At 32.6% G+C, this 18,820-nt stretch overlaps 4 protein-coding genes across 12 annotated transcripts; 1 reads left to right on the top strand and 3 right to left on the bottom strand.

Moving 5' to 3' along the window:
* The first annotated feature begins 64 nt into the window (after nucleotides 1-64).
* On the top strand, nucleotides 65-11,702 carry LOC143365170 (peroxisomal acyl-coenzyme A oxidase 3). Of its 2 annotated transcripts, none has more exons than XM_076805089.1 (12): nucleotides 65-580; nucleotides 8,603-8,782; nucleotides 8,861-8,983; nucleotides 9,060-9,218; nucleotides 9,457-9,604; nucleotides 9,680-9,970; nucleotides 10,033-10,196; nucleotides 10,271-10,514; nucleotides 10,594-10,827; nucleotides 10,901-11,055; nucleotides 11,124-11,417; nucleotides 11,488-11,702. In XM_076805089.1, exons 1-12 carry the CDS (start codon nucleotides 578-580, stop codon nucleotides 11,578-11,580), a joined length of 2,088 nt encoding a protein of 695 aa, XP_076661204.1. In that variant the 5' UTR covers nucleotides 65-577; the 3' UTR covers nucleotides 11,581-11,702. The 2 variants fall into 2 exon arrangements, with proteins under 2 accessions (XP_076661204.1, XP_076661205.1); XM_076805090.1 differs by having other exon boundaries at nucleotides 66-580; nucleotides 8,636-8,782.
* On the bottom strand, nucleotides 590-8,595 carry Ir68a (Ionotropic receptor 68a). Of its 3 annotated transcripts, none has more exons than XM_076805092.1 (10): nucleotides 7,001-8,595; nucleotides 6,506-6,686; nucleotides 6,295-6,443; nucleotides 3,953-4,261; nucleotides 3,770-3,872; nucleotides 3,430-3,713; nucleotides 1,883-2,028; nucleotides 1,690-1,819; nucleotides 1,228-1,609; nucleotides 590-1,160 (listed from the first exon to the last, which is right to left on the bottom strand). In XM_076805092.1, the coding sequence occupies exons 1-10, from the start codon at nucleotides 7,045-7,047 to the stop codon at nucleotides 876-878; spliced, it is 2,016 nt and encodes a 671-aa protein (XP_076661207.1). In that variant the 5' UTR covers nucleotides 7,048-8,595; the 3' UTR covers nucleotides 590-875. The 3 variants fall into 3 exon arrangements, with proteins under 3 accessions (XP_076661207.1, XP_076661208.1, XP_076661206.1); XM_076805093.1 differs by having other exon boundaries at nucleotides 1,690-1,744; XM_076805091.1 differs by having other exon boundaries at nucleotides 1,690-2,028.
* Nucleotides 11,703-11,708: 6 nt separating the features above from the next.
* Nucleotides 11,709-16,564, bottom strand: LOC143365172 (beta-1,3-glucosyltransferase). Of its 6 annotated transcripts, none has more exons than XR_013084509.1 (11): nucleotides 16,384-16,564; nucleotides 16,199-16,277; nucleotides 16,018-16,127; nucleotides 15,770-15,952; nucleotides 15,570-15,700; nucleotides 15,303-15,483; nucleotides 13,718-13,853; nucleotides 13,479-13,626; nucleotides 13,224-13,397; nucleotides 12,127-12,287; nucleotides 11,709-12,057 (listed from the first exon to the last, which is right to left on the bottom strand). XR_013084509.1 is itself a non-coding variant. In XM_076805094.1 (11 exons), exons 2-10 carry the CDS (start codon nucleotides 16,269-16,271, stop codon nucleotides 12,132-12,134), a joined length of 1,395 nt encoding a protein of 464 aa, XP_076661209.1. In that variant the 5' UTR covers nucleotides 16,272-16,277; nucleotides 16,384-16,561; the 3' UTR covers nucleotides 11,710-12,022; nucleotides 12,127-12,131. The 6 variants fall into 6 exon arrangements, 4 of the variants coding, with proteins under 4 accessions (XP_076661209.1, XP_076661210.1, XP_076661211.1 ...); XR_013084508.1 differs by having other exon boundaries at nucleotides 11,709-12,022; nucleotides 16,384-16,563; XM_076805094.1 differs by having other exon boundaries at nucleotides 11,710-12,022; nucleotides 13,121-13,397; nucleotides 16,384-16,561.
* A 1,159-nt stretch (nucleotides 16,565-17,723) lies between these two features.
* Nucleotides 17,724-18,805, bottom strand: Trs20 (trafficking protein particle complex subunit 2). Its single transcript, XM_076805087.1, has 3 exons — nucleotides 18,417-18,805; nucleotides 18,006-18,239; nucleotides 17,724-17,869 (listed from the first exon to the last, which is right to left on the bottom strand). Exons 1-3 carry the CDS (start codon nucleotides 18,504-18,506, stop codon nucleotides 17,771-17,773), a joined length of 423 nt encoding a protein of 140 aa, XP_076661202.1. The 5' UTR covers nucleotides 18,507-18,805; the 3' UTR covers nucleotides 17,724-17,770.
* Nucleotides 18,806-18,820: the final 15 nt, after the last annotated feature.

Genomic DNA, 18,820 nt, shown 5'->3' with positions numbered 1-18,820 from the left:
CTGAGCGCGGCGTTGGTATTGGTTGAGCCGGAATCTGTCCGCTATTACCGTGTCCTGATTGGTCCGTGCTTTTCGTTAATATCTAATAAAGCCGCGGAGAACATTTTCGCAAAGTAAAAAGTTACTTGAAATGACTTCACGAACCACCCCTTCCAAGAATTTCCAACCTTTTTGGGACAACCTGTATTGTATACTTATCACGTACACGTAACTTACGAAAATGACAAACATCGTATGATAAAGAAGAATATGTAACACAATGAATGAGAATAAGAACGAAAAAGAATATGCGTAGATTATGTTAAAGTAAGATGCAAAGTATGAATAGTAGTAACAAATGTAGAATAACCACGGTATATAAGAGAAGGATTTTACATACAAAGTAGCACTAACAAAGTAGATAAGAATGAAAGGAGACAAATATATAATGACGTGTATATGTATGTAGTTACGAGAGTAATATTACGAGAAAGAAAGAGAGAGAAAGCGGTTAAATGAAGTATATACATAGTGACGACCTAACGATAGTGTGTGAAAAAACTGAGGAAGAATATATTTAATCTTCCTCATTGCATTTATGGTATGTTACATATTTATTATACTCTACAAAACTTATTACTTCATGTATATTTATGTATATATGTATATATGTATATTATGTATACATGTATTTTCATAATGTAATAACTATACTAAGTATACTAAGAAACTGGATACAGATATATGTATGTACATATGTATATTTAAAACCTGTAACCAAATGACACTTAAAGATGCATGTTACAGATGGTTATTTATAATTTACTGTAAATAAAGAAATATTATTCGCTTTGTTTAGATCTCAATGCAATTATTTATGTAATAAAATGGATTATTTATATTTTAACATTATCTGGAATATTATAAAACTTATCCAAATGGTACTTGTCAAATTTTGGATCTTTCAAAGTAACATGTTTCCAATATAAAATTTCTCCTATTAGTACCATAAAAGCTAAAAAATAACCAACTGTGATAGCAATAAAAGCACCTTGCAATTTATGAAGATTAACCACTGCCTTTTCAGATTCAGTTTCTTGTCGTATTTCCGTGATTTTCGACCACTCCATAACATCACTCAACCACTTTTCAACTAATCCAGTTTCTATTATGCGCCTTATCTAGAAATATCACTGTTAATCATTTCCATGTAGTATTGTGATATTTAATATTAAAAATAAACCATACCAAAGTATTAACACGTGGTTTTAGTGGTGAATTCTTCTCCATACCAAGTGCTATGGGCATATTTACTGCACACTCTTCCATTATATGCAAATTGTGCTTTGACGTCATAGTTTTTGAGATTCCTTCTTTCAGTTGTTCTTTTTCATATATTTGCTTTTTAACACGAGCATTGCGAAGGAAGTAGGAATTTTCATAGTAACAGAAAGATCCATTTGCTACCCTTTCAATAGCTTCTTCTTCATTTACAATCAACTGAAATTTCTTACCAACTTCCTGACTATTTGAATCCGTTGATATTAAGAAAAACTTTTTGTCTTCTTTGTTCCAACCTCCAACTTCTATTGAACTCTTGGCCAATTGTGCCAATGAATCGATAGTAACTCTGAATTTAAATTACCAATATCAGTTGTTAATGAAATAATTTTTAATAATACCAAATTCTAACAAAGTAGTAACATTCACCTGGCAAATGGATTTGCAAGAGTTGCAGTCATGCTACCTCGATAGGCAACTGCAACTAGAATGCTATAAATCCACCACCATCCAATAAATATTCTTAAGGCCCACGAATTGGGCAAGTTTGGTAATGAAACTTGAAGTAGCATTCCATAAGTATATAATAGACTGTTCTGTATTTCAGTAAACAAATACAAACCCTTTCCTTCCTTTTCTGTGGTTGTAATTTGAACACGCATTTGGGTTTTGTATAAACTTATATATTTCTTGTAGGACAGTGATAAGACGTGAAATGCAATACCTCCCAAAACTAAAGTAAAAAGTAGTGCAATCCAGGTATAAAGCCTAGAAATTCAAATACATATATTTATTATATGTTATTTACAGGGCTTGAAACGGTTCCAAAAATAACTGTTTAAAACTACTATACAAAGCTACTGATTAAAACAGTTATGAAGAACCTTTATTTCAAGTAACTGTTACAAAGAATCGAAATTTCTACCAATATCTGGTCCAATTACAGTATTTATATCAATTTCAAAGTTATTTTTTTGGTTCTATGATTTTTTTTATCAAGGTGATAAAAAAAGGTCTGATACTTATAGGCCTTATAGTAACCTCAGAGAGGAATAAAAAAATGTCTAATTAACACACGCCTTAAAAGCAATCTTTTCCCTGTAAAATCAACTTTTATTATTTATTAGCATTCCATATCATAACCATATCATTTTTCTTCCGACACAGAGATTTGGAAGTATTAGTTCAAAGTTGTAAACGCAAGTCGTAGTAAGTACGACTTTGGTCACGTCTACGAAGTGTATAAATTCAATGTGTTACGAAGAGAACCAGTTATGATATGGAACAGTAATAAATAGATTGCGCGGATTTTTATGTAAAATAAAAATGATTTGCATCAATTGCAAGGAACAGTAGCCATATAGAAGATCCTTTCTTTCTTTAGTAATATTAGTACATCGAAAATAATATAATGGCATTCTTAAAGTTTTTCAATCTTTTTACTGTTCCAAATTTCACTAGTTCGCCTTCGTCATAAATGCATAAAATCCGCAGTCTAGTAATAAATAATAAAAGTTACGTATTTAAAATCTTATACGTTTCCTCTATCAGTGACCTCGAATGACCTTGAGTAATTTCAGTCACTGAATTCCTAATGAAAAAGCTACCCAGTAAGAAATTTGCTATGAATTTGCCACCAAAACTTGTTGACAAATTCTAACCCATCTGTTTCCGCATTAGGTTCGGTATTTGTCGACAAGTTTTGGTGGCAAATTCATAGCAAATAGGGACCAAATTCTGCTCCAAGCATGGTCTTCACACCAAAGTGACCGCCTTTTGCTCACAAAGTACGATTATTCATCAAAATATACTTGAAACAGGTTTGGCTAACAATAAGTGGGTATCGTCATGATTGTTTAAAAAAGGGTGGTTCCATTTTAAAAAATTATGGTGACCTTAATATATCCCTTTGTCCTCAAGACATTTCATGTATCTTTAAAAACAACAAAGATATTTGAGCTATAAACGTTATGTTACTCGCTCTGTATAGAACCGAAAAAATAATTGTTTTGAAACCGATATAAGAACCGTAATCAAAACAGATATTAGCTGGAAACGCTTCCTCATAACAGTTATTTGAAATAAAGGTTCTTCATAAGTGTTTTAAGAACCGAAACCGATATTGTAATAGCTTTCAAGTGCTAATTATTCATTTCCAATTGCACTTACTTAAATGGAAGTATTAAAAGTTTCCATGAATTTTCTGTCAAAGACTCCGGTGTTAGAAAAGTGAGGCATTCAGTATTATATGGAATGCTCAAGTCAAAATAATTTAAATGATGCAATGTATAATGTAAATCACCCAAATAAAATGCAGCTTTTCCTTGTATGGCTTCATTTATAAGACCTGTGGTTTCATTAACTTCCGTTGTTCCCCATCTCTCAAGCGCTATATTGTGTGGCATATAATACTTTGGTTTGAAATTCATGGCTTTCGAGATAGTCTGTATTAACTGAAATGTAATATTGATACAAATGTAAGCTAGTAAGTGTTTCTTCTAATACATACTTCAAATTCTATTCCTAAAGCCTGTGTATTATTGTTTGGTCTTTTATTGTAATAAGCTCTAGATTTTTCTGTTACTGATGGAATGTGCTCAAAAATAGCGACTCTAAAATACAAATAGAAATAGTGTTAGTTTATTTCACAATGGTAATAATAATTATACTTATCAGTTATTTCTGTACCAACCTCAAATGTTTTTTCTGTAGATTTAAAGTTGTTTTTGTAAAATGGTTTACACCATACTGGAATTTATTATGGTACCAAGTGTCTATATGTTTCATAGAAGAAAGTCTTTTTCCCCGAGAAGGGAAGTAGACAGTGTATAGATCTATTTTTTCCTCAAATGTTTTTTCACCAGATCGGTGTTTATGTGCATTATATTGTCGTATAAAGACCACCTTAATTATTCTATTCCAAATGTAGTATAAATTTGGTTGAAATAAACGGTGATCATACAAAAACAGGAATAATCCATGTGTATCAATTAGACGTTCACTAAAAATTGTTAAAGCAAAATGAATTTAACATGAAAAGCTACTTTACGTATGATATACCCAATAAGCAATTTGTTATGAGATTGCCACCATAACTTGTCGACAAATTCCGTCCCATCTTTCGGTATTCAAGTGCAAAGTTTGCAGACGCAATTCCATGTCAAATCCATGCCAAACCTTGCCCTTGTGAAGAGGGCAGGTCGGTTGTACTAAGACTTTGTTCCAAGAGTAAATATATCGGGAAAAATCAGAGTAAACTTTGCTGTAGGAGAAAAAGCGGAATTAAATTATTGAAAATACATGAAATTAAAAATTATGTAATTTAGAAATTTAAATAGAATTCCATTTTTCCTCCTGCAGCAAGGTTTACTCCGATTTTTCCCGATATATTTACTCTTAGTGCGACCGATCTGCCCTCTTCACGTGGGCAAGGTTTGGCATGGATTTGGCATGGAATTGCGTCTACAAATTTTGCACTTAAATACCGAGGTATCTTTTTCCGCATTAGGCTCGGAATTGATCGACAAGTTTTGGTTGCAAATTCATAGCAAATAGGGACCAAATTCTGCTGGAAGTATGGTCCTGGCAGCAAAATGACCGTCTCTTGTTCGCAAAGTACGATTACAAACATTCATAAAAATTTGCTCGTAGTAGGTTTGGCTAACTGGGTATATACACGCTCTTACACTTATGACTAAGCTGCTAGTTATCTTATAAAATTATGTAAAAATATTTTTAATCTTCCGTCGGACGCAATGTATTGATCGCTGAGTTCGGACGCAATGTGCTTGATGGGCACACATTCAAAAAACATAATAAATACCTAATTAAGTTCATTTATACAACTGCCAAGTGAGGAAAATCATTATTAGGGGTGTCAAGAAAAGAAAGAATACAAAAGTTTCTGCAAAAAAAACGTGTATTTGACATAAATCTAGTTGAATAAATTTTAATGAAATTTATGACCTACTATCAAATACCGTAAATAAAATAAAGTTAGAAAATCGTAAAGTAAGAAAAAGAAAGTTAGAAAATAGTTTTAAAACGCTTACAGTATTAATCTATTCATTTTCTGAGAGGGGGTCTGTACCTTCTCCAGTAAAGCTGCGATCCCACACCATATTTGTATGAGCAGATAGGAATCTCGCGTTTCTTGCATTCGTAATTTGTCAGCCTTCTCAACCCGGTTTCGCTGGTGCATGTTGAGCATTATTTTCTTTTAGGAAGTGGGGGAAGACTTTTTTTCTGCTTCCTCGAAAGGAAGACGAAATCTTTGCAGCCTGCTTTGAAAGTCGGTCGGCTTTACAGTAGTTCTTAATAAATGATTTTTATGCAAGCTTGAAGCCGGATTTGGTCCCTACTTGCAAATAATTTGCCACCAAAATTTGTCTACAAATTCCCATAGACCCATCTATTTCCACATTAGGCGCGGTATTTGAGTGCAAAGTTTGTAGCCAAAATTCAATGCCAAATAGAAAGCAAATTGAGGCCAAATCTTGGCCTCCTTATAGAGGCCCAGAGGTCGGTCCCACTAAGAGTAAGTATCGGGAAAAATCGGAGGAAATCTTGTTATAGGAGGGAAAACGGAATTCGAAATTAAATAATTTTAAGTTCACCCAATATTTACTCTTAGTGCGATCGATCTGCCCTCTATAAGGAGGCCAAGGTTTGGTCTCAATTTGCTCTCTATTTGGCATTGAATTTTGGCTACAAACTTTGCACTCAAATACCGCGCCTAATTAAGAATTTGTAGATAAAGGTGGCAAATTGGAAGCAAATAAAGAGCAAATTGTTTACTGGGAATGAGCTTCTCTGGACAAAACTTGAACAATTTCGTGTAGTGAAAATCCAAGTCAAACTAAGTGGAAAGGTTTCATAGAACACGTCAAGAAAAACAGCTACTTGGAGCGCCAGATACAAAATTCGCCTAGCGACGAGACAAGGTGACATAATAGCCGCAGGCACAGCTCCTGTCAGATCAATTGCGCCCGACGGAAGGTTGATAAATTTTTGTTTAAATATTAATATGCTTACTTCTCTGCATATTTTAAAAATTCAGCTGTTAAAAAACCATTGGCAATCAGGATAACATGTGCAGTACAGCCGATTGCCTTACTATCATTCAAAATTCTTCGAATTTTTTTCCTTGGTCGTGAGAATTGTTCGGTATCTCGCAACGTAATCTATGATAATAAATATATGTATGTATATTATACAATTAAAAAGGCTGCATATATTATCTTACCTCGTACTTTGATATTATTGAAGAACTTTGGACATGCATGATATCCACGAGTGTGCGATAAACCGAATCGGTAACAAACACAATACAACTCGTTTGTTCCATAATCTCCTCTACGATTTTTTCAATAACTAGTTTCAAGTTTTCGTCGCTCCTCTGCCATTCATGTTCTTTATAAAGTCCGCTGTGAAATTTTATAGATAAATTCATAAAAAATACTTCGATTTATTGCGATCATTTGTTTTGTTGAAAGTGCAATGTTGCATTTAAATTACACTTTTCTTTTCAGTATAATGTAGGCACTTTTTAAAATACATAGAATACAGTCGCAAATAAAATTAATATTTTTGTATGTACCTGAATGTATACACGGTGCAACGTAATCAACTAATTTAAGTTTATTTACATTTTCATGTTTTTGTATTATTTTTAATAAGTGTATTTTAGACACGCATTATTGCACAATCAAAAAGTGTATAATTTATGAATAATTATTACTTTCTACCAGCTACTAGAATGATTTTGAGGAACAAAATAAAGAGCATCTCTTCTCGATCTTAACAAGCTTTCGATTAAAGTTGTTCGTTTACCGATTAGTAGCCGATTATGGATTGATTGAACCACGGTAGAATGGAATATTCAATCATCTAATTTGCGGAGAAAATTAAGGGCATCAATAATAGAAATACGAGTTAACAGTAGAGGTTGCAACTATACTGCTAAAATATATTTGAGGTCAAGTTTGTTTTGGTATTAGATCGTGAAACGATATTGTGTGCTATGAATTTTACAAGTCACATTAGATTATGATTAAAACCATACTAGTTGTATGAAAAAATATCTGTCAACAACAAAAGATCAATGAACTGATGAATAATAAATTGCCATGCCATTATACAGAGCCGTGCTAATTATGTTAAACCACTAAAATTCGGGAAGTACTTTTTTCTGGCCAATGTTTTAATTTTTTCCTTTTTTGTTGTTAAATTTTACTACAGTATAGTATGCATTTCATTAAAACTTAAACATAATGGCACATACGGGCATATAGTACATTAGAAACCTGGATACACGTATTTGTGTTATATAACTTTGTTTAAAGCTTTGTTAATTTAAAGTTCCACATGTTTTATTTAAAATAGAATGGGAATTGTTTGAAATTTGAAATTGAAATACTCAAGATAACGGGCGAATGAACGCTGGTTCAAAAATAGCTTTGTTTTATCTGTACGTAATTTTTAATCCACAGTTTAAAAAAATGGTTTAGGATTATAATATAAGCCTGCAAAAAGGTTTTTACAGATTTTCATTTTACTTTTGCTTATTAATAATAATAAAAATTCTGTTGATTTTATTCCAAAAATTGTTGTGATGGAAAGAAAAAGTGAAAAAATATATATAATTGTAAAAACATAAAAAATATGTAATTCAAATATAATTTTTTAATTTTTCAAATTATTACCATAAAAATGTATTAAAAATTATAGTTTCCAATACCATACACGTTAAATTTTTAGAGTAAAAAGATCTGATTTATCGCGGAAGTTGCTCTAATATTATTTAAAAAATGTACTCTTGTATTTGGAAGAGTCTACAAAATTGTACTGCGCGCGAAGCATTTAAATTTCTATAAAAAGTTGAAATTTCGTGAGCAGTTTGATCCTATTAATGAAATACATATAGCGAAATTATATTATTACATTGATGATACGATGAGTTTTTTTTTTATTCTCATTGCCGTTAATTAACGACATAGTGTAATATAATTTTTTGAGGCGTAATGCACATTAAATGACGCATGCAAAGTTCCATTAAACTTGACATGTCACTTTCTGCAAATAAAACATTAAAGTCGCGGGGTCGTTAAGTCACGATCCGTTACCATTGCATTATGCATTAGCAATCCGAGATTCATGAAAATTCCATGAGCCCGATAATCGAGCACACCGTGCGTTTTTCGACGAGCCGATATTTACCGAAGTCCACTCGTCACCAACAAGGTGAAGGATTTTATCGCAAACTTATACCATTCACATTCTATATAAGAAATTATGAATACAATCTTAACGGTAACACCGTCAACCGTACATTCGTTCTTAGCTTTCAGTACTTATCAATCGTTTGAACGTACAGGTGATTCGATCCATGAGTTTATCAAAAATGAAGTGCACGATTGCTGACATGCCGAAGGGCCCGTTGGACTGTTATAGAAAACGCGCAACATTTGACTGGAAGTTACTAAAACTAAAATTGGATGGAGAGGACTACGTGGACTTCCAGGTAAAGAGAATGAAGTCAATATACTTGATTATACATAGTTTGATTTTGAATTAATTTGAAATTTTGATTATCTTTTAGAACACCTTATGGGACTTCATACGAAAGACACCGATATTTGAAAGACTCGCTTCCCCGACGTTAGACGAAGAACGAAGAGTTTGTAACGCTCGGATTAAGGCGTTAATTGATAACAACATTGCGGTAAATGTTGTAACATCGCGTTTGTTGCAAAGGCTAAAGCAATAATTACACAATTAATATTTTATTTTTCTAACAGGATCCATTGACTCATAGAGACTGGTTCAATGCGATTTTCCAATATGATGCCTCAATACCCATAAAGATGGGTGTAATGCAAGGTATGGTGCCATCTGCAATTTTTGCTTTAGGCACAAAAGATCAGTATGATATTGCAGAGAAACTTCAAGAAGGTCATGTAAGTACATATCGAAAAGAATTTTAGCGAAAAATGTTTTACATTGTGTCTACCCACTAAGTAATTTGCTTCCGATTCGCAAATAATTAACATTTTTGTTGGAAATAATTCATTTTTAAAGTATGAATTTTTTAACAAACTAAAAAAAAAAAATATAAGAGTGTATCCAAGATTACAGCTGATGTATACGTTCTATAAATATTATTTGGATTTGTATTAACAGAATTATTCTTAATAGTACACAAGCTGTTTTGCGCTAACAGAAATATCTCATGGAACAAATGCAAAGGGTATTAGAACTACAGCAATATATGATGCACAATCAAAATGCTTTATCATGCATACTCCAGACTTTGAGGCTGCAAAGTGTTGGGCTGGTGGATTAGGTGATTAGCAAGAGGAAAGTCGAAAGTGCTTTCTAGTAAGTAATATATAAAAATAATTAATATTAATACTTTCAGGAAAAACTGCAACACACGCTATCGTTTTTGCTCAATTGATCACACCTGATAAGCATAACCATGGTCTTCACACATTCATTGTACCCATACGAGATCCGGATACTCATCTTCCTCTACCAGGTGTGATTGTTGGCGATATGGGCGAAAAAATTGCATTAAACGGAGTGGACAATGGATTTGTAATTTTCGATAATTATCCAGTTTCTCGATTGTGCTTATTGAATCGAACAGCAAGCGTTACAGAGGATGGACAATATTTAAGAAAAGTAAAAAACGAGAGTAAAAGATTTGGTAAGCGGTTCCTCCTATGCGTTACAATGTTATGGGAAAATTTTACATTCAGATTTGTGCAGGTGCATCATTGGGTGCATTATCTTCGGGTCGTGCTACGATTACATCTATAACCGCAAGCATTGCATCCGTTGCAATGGTAATTGCGATTCGATATTGCGCTGTACGGAAACAATTTGGGCCGTCGGAATCTGAAGAATGGCCAGTTCTAGAATATCAAGCACAGGTACTTAAAGCAATTAAATGAAACAACTTCAAATAAACATTGTTGCACATTTAAAACTTATCGTGAACGCGTAGCAATGGCGACTGTTCCCACACTTGGCAGAAATATACGCATTAAAAATCTTCTCAGCTACGTTTGTAAGTCAGATGTCTGAGTTTCAACTTAATCTAACGAATGCTATGAACGAGGATAACATTGATAGCCAAGGCGTGGAAATCCATGCATTATCTTCTGCAACTAAACCGCTCTCTTCATGGACTTGTCGAGATATTATTCAAGATTGCCGTGAGTCCTGTGGAGGCCACGGATACCTGAAAAGTATGTAAATTTTAAAACTGGCACATGTGAAAGATTCGTCATTTTAATTATATGTTACTTAACATTTATTTCATAATAGTGTCACGCTTGGGGCAATTAAGGTCTGAAAATGACGCAAATTGTACCTATGAGGGGGAAAACAATGTATTAATTCAACAAGCCAGTAATTGGTTGCTGAACCAATGGTCGAATATGCTCAATGGAAAGTCTGTTAATTCTCCTCTCGGAACAGCATTTTTCATAAATGATGCCAACAATATTTTATTGAAAAAATTTCAGCATACGACGATTCAAGATACATTAAAAATAGAAAGTATGAAGACAACCTTTTACAATTGCATAGAGCTCCCTCTCTGTTCAGACAATGCATAGTTTATCATTTACAGATTTACTCTTATCCTTCCAATGGCTCATCTGTTATTACTTGAAAAGGACTTACAAAAGGACGCAATATTTGAAAAGCAATGGCAGCGATGATTTTGAAATTAGAAATAATATACAAGTGTTTTTCGCACAAACCTTGTCCCTGTTATATGGGCAGGTAACATAAATTATATTTAATGGTAAAGACTTCCGCTTATATTAACATCAGTAATATTTCTTTCACAGCATGCTATACTGAAATACTTTATAGAACGTATTCAGGATCCTTCATGGAGACCTGAAGAACGCAATGTATTAAAAAAGTTATGTTCCCTTTATGGAGCTGTCGCTTTAGAAAAAAGATTGGGAGATTTTTATGCTGGTGGTTATGCAACGCCTAGGAGTAACATGGAAAACTTCCTGCGAAACGGCATCATAATGTTGTGTAAAGAATTAGTTGATGATGCTGTAGCTCTAGTAGACGTTCTAGCACCACCAGATTTTATCGTAAATTCACCATTGGGAATGGCAGATGGCGAGGTATATAAAAATATCTGTCTCTTACTTTTTGTAATGCACTATTTTTCTTATAATGCTGTTCTGTACACAGGTATATAAACATATTAAAGAATGGATTTTTAAAGACAAAGAAAACTTTGATCGACCTACATGGTGGAACGAAATAACACGATCTAAATTGTGATATGTACATATATTTAACTAACTTTTTATTATATTTTTATATATATAGGAAAATAGGAAAATAAAAAATTTTTATATAATATTCTTACAAAATACGGAAGTAATTATTCATACAAAATCTTATTCATTTATGCCAGTATATGTGCGTTCCCTATTGGACAATGAGTTGCAGTATCTGTCGCCAATCTACCGCCGATCTAATGTTCGATTCTACTACATTTATGCCACTAATCTGTTAACATAACCGAATATAACAGATCCTGTTTCGAATCTGTTCCTACTCTGGTTACGACGCGACGGTTACAACAGCACAGGAGTAAGGAGGTCCCTTGCTTGGCATGCTTGTCCAAACCATTGGTGCTTCCGTAGTCCCATTGTTTAGGCTTTTATGACACACACTATGTAGTATGTAGGTATCCACGACCGCTTTAGCCAGTATTTCACTAGAGACGAAAATACATGTAACTCGGGGCGTGCCCTGCCCGCATTCCTTCCAAACGACATCTTTTCAGCTCATGATAGTAGTAGTATAATAATTAATACATACTAAAATTACAGTTCGGTGTGTCTTTTAGTTGTAATTAGGGACTTGTCTGCTTCTGCAAACCACTCCATGTAAACCATTTGTGGTTCAATCATCCAAAACTTGTGAAAAGATATAGGTTCTTGAGAAGCGAGATAGGCAGTTGCATAATCAGACGGACGTGCCTGAAATAAATACATTAGGGACACTGAAGTAGACTGAGAACTTAAACTGCTTCGGCATAATTGTTGATTACAATGGACTGCCACTACGATGGTACAACCACTTCACTGAACAGATACAGAAAAACTCCCTCCTGCCTGAGGTTTTAACACGTTCACGACGAGGCCGTATTTTGGCAGTTGTATTTGTTCCAGCGATGGTACATCTCGTCGTGAATGTGTTAAACCCAACAGCAATCTGGACCTAACCACTGCCAGTACCATTATATTTTCAGGTAATTATTTACATTAGGGAACCTCTCACCGATTTCGATGACCTTGAAATGTGTTGGCCTCGATAACATAGTTGAAAAGTCATCGAAAATCGATGAGGGCTTCCCTAATGTAAATAATTACCAGAAAATATATGTACCCATTTTCTTGTGGGACCAACAAACTATGGAACTATATATTATACAATAAGTAACGCTAAATAGGTCTGATGAGTCACTTTACTTGATCTGGTCAATGGCTAGCCATGCGTAACAAACAATTGTGATATTGATGAGGTTAAGTATAAAATAGATAACAATGAAAACTGCAATAATATGTAAAGGTGTGCGAGAACCCGAAAATGTCGAGTCGGGACAGATTCCGAGCGGATTCGGATTCTTTATTGTATCTCGATTCTCTAAATTTTTTGGGATTATTCCTGAGCAGATTCGGCTTCTCTAATGAATCAGGATCCTCTATGCATTAGAGATACGTCTCGACCCGATGCCTTCCCAACTCGTCCTAACCATTGCTACCCGACATTTTCAGGTTCTCGCAAGCCTCTGGTAAAATGCATTTCATACTTGATGAAACAACGGTGAATGGATAGGTTGTACTCCGATTCGTGCCAGACATGCACCGAACAGATACATATCATCTGGAGTTGTAGAAGATGGACAATCACACCTGCCTGGTTGTACCATCTGATGAACTAAAGGCTTAGATAAAACGAGCCCAGCACCACCTGTTAAGTAGTCATACCCATAAAATTTGTCCCATAAACGAAAGCCGTATCTTTCTCCAATTGCTAGTGGTATGTAGGGATTGTAGCATGTTAACAAACGCATCAAACGTGCTACGCTAATGTAAAATAAATAAGATAATGTTAGTACCACGGAAATATGAACGGAAATATACATTTACATAAAAGAAGTAATTTACCTAAATATTGTATCATCATCGCTGATTACAAGCCAATTAAAATTACTTTTCTTTAATATTTTGTCTGCCTCTACCAAAAGATTATAAGTCTTAGCACAGTGTCCGTGTGTTGTGTTTGGCACAATGAAAGCCTCAGGTAAATGTTTATCTACAACGAAGAATGCCATATTACCCACACAATAACCAGTAAACTCGAGTAATATTTAATACATGTATTGTATAACTATAACTGATCATACCAGCTGCATCACTGAAGTAACCAATGTTTTCAACATGTTTTGTCCATAACTTCTTAATCACAGCAATTCTTTCAATATGATATTTTGAACATGTTTTTACAGCAAAATATGCGTTCTTGGAAGAGACGGACGAATCCTTTATTTATTTAAACTTGCATTAATATATGATAAAATGATATAAGTATATAAAACTCATTACTAGAGGTGTGCGAGAACCCGATGGTCGAGACGAGCCGGGTTTTCGAAAATTTCGGAATTCCCGAGAATATTCGAGGGTCCCAATACATTCGAGAACCCGAATATGCTCGGAAATTTCGATATATTCGACAATTCCGAAATTTTCAAGAACCCGTCCCAATTCCGAATGAATTTCTCGTTCCAACCCGACATTTTTGGATTCTTGCACACCTGTACTTGCACACTTGTGACACAAAAATTGCGACTATCCCTGCATATCAATTGAAAAATTGCTTAAAAAGACTGTACATGTATAGTGAGGTCTTGATATGTGTTGTGCTTCAATAAGCACTTAAATATCGCGTTTTATTCAAACTGTCTATTAGTATTGGCTGGTCTCTCGCAACGTACTTTATTTTTCAGCCTTAAGAAAAGTATGTACGTAGAACACAGTTGCTGGGTCTACGAACTCTTAAAGGAGAAGTCTATCTCAGACTCTTTCAATGTTTTTCAATCCGTCTCCTAAGTCTATCTATCTACAGCTGTTAAGATAATAGTGTATTAGAACAAATACATCTAACATTACTGGAGGATCGTACAGTCTGCGATAAAAAAATTCATATAAACGTTTTTCGATCTGACTTTACATATTTAGTATTGTACTAGCCATTTACCTTTTAACCCTTAAGTAAGCGCATGGGATCAAAGACGCTTTAATCGCTATGTGATTTTGCCAGTGTACCTTCCTAAGAGTTAAAGGGATTAGTCAAACTGATCACTAGACTGCAAATTTTATGCATTTATGGCAAAAATGAATGGGTCAAACATAAGAGAGAAGAAACAGGTGAATTTAATAATACTGGTACATCATTTACAACCTATTAAAATTATTAAGACAAGAAGTCAAATTTTATGTAACTGTATGTAACAATATTCAAAATGTTTCTTCCATTTCTGACACACGCTTTCATACGATATAAAAAAATTACCATCCCATTTAAAAATTTAAGGTCACCTTCATTTCTGAAAAATAGTGCAAACAGAACAAAATCACATACGCAATTACGTTGCTTGTGGAAAACAGTATTACTTTTTCCTCTTTCATCTTTTCCTAATAGTTATTATTTGCAAGAAAAATGGTGGTTAGTAATAACATAAACACCCTATATGTAGAATTCGAGACAGTAGCGATTTTTTTATCATATTATATGAAATCGTACTGTACATTGAGTGTATTAGCCCCTTGTTTTATAACATGTGTCACTAAACATAAAGAATACATAATACATATAGCATGACCAAATTGTTGTCTTATAATTTAAGCATGTTGAGCATTGATGACTATGCTATGTACGATGTCAAGTAAAGTCATAAAGCACAGGGTTCTCATATAAAGCTACTAACTTACGCAAGGATGGAAAAATCTTGGATAAGTGGCACAATCAGAACTAGATACAATACACATGTCGGGCACATGTGTCAATCGTACTCCCTCGTCACCATGGAGAACAAACAATGCGAATTCATAGGATGCATCAATTGAAAAGTCTTCCCTGGGTGCTTTCCCTTCAATAACTTTTTTTACTAAACTGAAAAAGAAAAATACAATTTGTCCATATTCATCAATCAAATTTATGAAACAATAGTTTTACAATTAAACATTCAAATCAAATACCTATTCATCAAAGCTGATGTTATTGCAAAACCTGAAGCTATGTGTGGATATTTAAGCTTTTTATTATGCTCTGCGAAATGATGTATAATTGTTGGTTCATGATCGTACAATGCATGACCAATCCATAGATCCTATAAAGAAAAATTTATAAAATAATAATTCATATACACAACCCATTTTTTATTATAGAATAACCATACCTTATGATTACTATACTTAGAAAAAACATTTAATAGTTTACTTAATCTAATTACAGTACTTTCCAAACAAAAAAAGAACCATTTGGAAGTTTGATGTGTAATTAGTAAATGTTCCAATAGTGGTAGTATCGTCCATGATCCATTAATGTTCAACTCGTGAGATAAAACTATTTCAGGAGGATCCTAATACAATCAAAAGCTCATAACTTCTAATAAACTAATTGTAATAAGTAATAGTTTATGCGTACCTCATCAAGGATATTAGCTTGTTCAATAATATTTTTTTTCAAAAGATCAGCATGTGCTATATGATAACCATCCTTTTGACTTAAGACAATAAATGTTGTATCACTAGGGGCTATAAAGAAAAATAAATGATTTACATTATACTTATAAAATATTTGAATAACATATTCTAATATAACTTACCTAAAATGCTTGTATCACTTGTCCCAAGGCATAGAAAAAAAAGTAATGAATGTAGAATATGTATAAAAGGCATTATTTCCTAAACAAATAAAAATGAATTTATGCAAGTAATTCTGAAATATGTAAGAAAAATTTAAAATATTGGAAAATAATAGATATAAAAATACAATTATACATATACGTACCACAATGTCAAAATTTCCTTCAATTCTGCATATTTATCTATTAATTTTTTTACAAGATTTGAATAATATTAGAAACATAAAGCTATTAATTAAAATGTTTTCTATAAGCCTTCGTTTGAATATGATTACTCCAAACCACATGTACATAGATATTTATATATGTGTCTGTGTCCCGGAGTTTTGAAGCTACATTCACGGAATTTCATTCAATGCACGCATGCGCACAGAAAATTACTTTCAAAAAAATATGAAAACTTGGTTTTAAGAAAAATAATATAAGCACAAAGGATTCCCAGATATACTTTGAGGTGTAAAATCAGGGGGTTTCATTATGAAATCTGCTTTGAAAGAGGCGGTATAAATCTGTGATTTCTCAAAATGATATTTTAGATAAAGATATGTACACCATATTGCACGCATACCGGGTGTCCCAGAAAGAGTGTAAGAAAAAGAAAGAGGTGATTCCCGAGGTAGTTTTGAGTACCTTTCGTCCTGTATACTTTGACATCCTGTTATGTTGTCCTTGCTTATACAACAAGATTCTTTACAAAATAAACAATTCTGTATAATTTTCAATATTTAAAAATGAATTGTTCAATTAAACCAGAATTGATCGCAATAGATCACACTTTCTAAATTAAAGTAAAAAAAAAACAGTTCAGTCCAATAAGTAGTTTTTAAGATAAAAATATATCACAAAACTGAAATGAAAATATTTTATATCATATATATTGCATTATATTTCATTTTTAACAAAATACTTGACTTAACTTACGAATGTTACTGTCAGTAATCTCGAGATATTTGTAGTTGCTAATAATCAAAAGACAAAATCGAATTCAAACTGTTTCAATTATTTTTCGGATTATAATATTATAAAATTATTTCTCCAATTTCCTTTCACTCACTGTTCATTTAAAAATACTCAATATTTATTTTACAATATTTTAAAAATACATACATTCGAAGATATTGGTAATATTTAAAAACAGTACATAAAGATCAAGAGGTTCAGGAGATTAAAATTGTGGTTTCATTTTTGTTTTTATACATAAAAGAAATGAAAGGGATTTCAAAATCAATAACATGTTTTTACATAATACTGTATATTTTTAATATGTACACATGGGACCTTAATTGCTCTTATGTTATTTAAAATTTAAACTTATGACTTGAATAACTTTAAATAATGTAGAATGGAAATACTGTATAATTGAGATTTACTTACAATGTAAAATCATATTAATATTGAAATAATATGAATTTGTTAAGCATTACTTATAGAAACAGTAATTACTCAATGATATTACAAAAACAAAATTCATGTACAATATAGAATAATTAATATCTAACATTATGTATATATTTTATTAATACTTTACAAAATTTATGATGATAAGTATTTCCTGCCATACAATTGTGCCTTCTTTTCAAAGCCAAAAGACTTAATTGGTGTGTTTAGTTTATAGAATGGGTTCATAGAATACTAGAAGAAAGGAACATACATATCAGTAATTGTTGTCACAGGTAACAAGTTATTAATAATAATTTATACACAATATTGTAATGATTTAGACTGTTAAAGACATATAACAAGATAAATTTCAAATGCATTTTCTTACTTTTATATATGTTTCATACATTTCATTGAAGAAATTTTTTATACCATCTTCATTCTTGCTATCATGTACCATAATGAACCTAATGTGAGTTGCGGTAACAAAAGCACTCACAAACCATTGATTGAATTTGTCCACAATTTTCAAATGCATGTTCGTTGTTTTCCATGTATGCTCATCCACAAGATCTAATGCAGAATGCGCAATGAATTGGTTTAAATGCGAGTAATCTTCCTTCTATTAACAGTAAAAATGTAATTAGTTCATGTTAAGCAATAATGTGCGGAGATAAACACAGCCAAATGAATTATATGAAATTATATTATACCCTCTAAGTGAAAACACAATATTTCTTATATGAGCAACTAAATATATTCATAAATTACTTAAATATAACCTATGTATATAACAAACCTTCGCATCTTTTCCAGAATTGTTGAATTCAATTTCAAATAAGGGGTTATCCGCATGACCAACAATAACAAAATAATAATAAGCTGTCATTGCGGTAACTTTATTAAATGTTGACAATGACAACTCTTTTCTTGTCCAAATCGTTATCGGCGAATAATTTTAATAATACTCCAAACTTTAGTATATAGGTACATATGAGCCTACTAAATACATACAAACTTCAAAACGTCTTATCTTATCACATTCTCAACCTCAACTGAAAAAAACAAAACACTGTCTTGAACTGACAGACTTCAAATTATTGACTAAATACTGTAAACGTATTTTATAGATATGTTCGATATAACCGATGTACGTGGCAATTAAAATTTTGCAATAAACAGAAATGCATTAACCATAAATCA

Source organism: Halictus rubicundus, chromosome 2 (assembly GCF_050948215.1).
Source record: "Halictus rubicundus isolate RS-2024b chromosome 2, iyHalRubi1_principal, whole genome shotgun sequence".
In the NCBI taxonomy this organism is placed as follows: Eukaryota; Metazoa; Arthropoda; class Insecta; order Hymenoptera; family Halictidae; genus Halictus; species Halictus rubicundus.
This window is presented reverse-complemented; position numbering and strand designations above follow the sequence as displayed.

Bases quoted from the DNA above. Each gene is read 5' to 3' on its own strand.
- LOC143365172 (XM_076805095.1), bottom strand. From the start codon at position 16,271: ATGCCTTTTATACATATTCTACATTCATTACTTTTTTTTCTATGCCTT. The intron at 16,128-16,198 runs GTAAGTTATATT...TTTTCTTTATAG, and splicing joins AAGTGATACAAGCATTTTAG to CCCCTAGTGATACAACATTT. The intron at 15,953-16,017 runs GTACGCATAAAC...TGATTGTATTAG, and splicing joins AAGCTAATATCCTTGATGAG to GATCCTCCTGAAATAGTTTT.
- LOC143365170 (XM_076805089.1), top strand. The intron at 9,219-9,456 runs GTAAGTACATAT...TATTCTTAATAG, and splicing joins AGAAACTTCAAGAAGGTCAT to TACACAAGCTGTTTTGCGCT. The intron at 10,197-10,270 runs GTACTTAAAGCA...GTGAACGCGTAG, and splicing joins TTCTAGAATATCAAGCACAG to CAATGGCGACTGTTCCCACA.
- Trs20 (XM_076805087.1), bottom strand. From the start codon at position 18,506: ATGACAGCTTATTATTATTTTGTTATTGTTGGTCATGCGGATAACCCC. The intron at 18,240-18,416 runs GTTTGTTATATA...TACTGTTAATAG, and splicing joins ATTCTGGAAAAGATGCGAAG to AAGGAAGATTACTCGCATTT. The intron at 17,870-18,005 runs GTAAGAAAATGC...CCTTTCTTCTAG, and splicing joins TGTATGAAACATATATAAAA to TATTCTATGAACCCATTCTA.
- Ir68a (XM_076805091.1), bottom strand. From the start codon at position 7,047: ATGCTCTTTATTTTGTTCCTCAAAATCATTCTAGTAGCTGGTAGAAA. The intron at 2,029-3,429 runs GTAAGTGCAATT...TTGAATTTCTAG, and splicing joins CTTTTAATACTTCCATTTAA to GCTTTATACCTGGATTGCAC. The intron at 1,610-1,689 runs GTGAATGTTACT...ATTTAAATTCAG, and splicing joins CTTGCAAATCCATTTGCCAG to AGTTACTATCGATTCATTGG.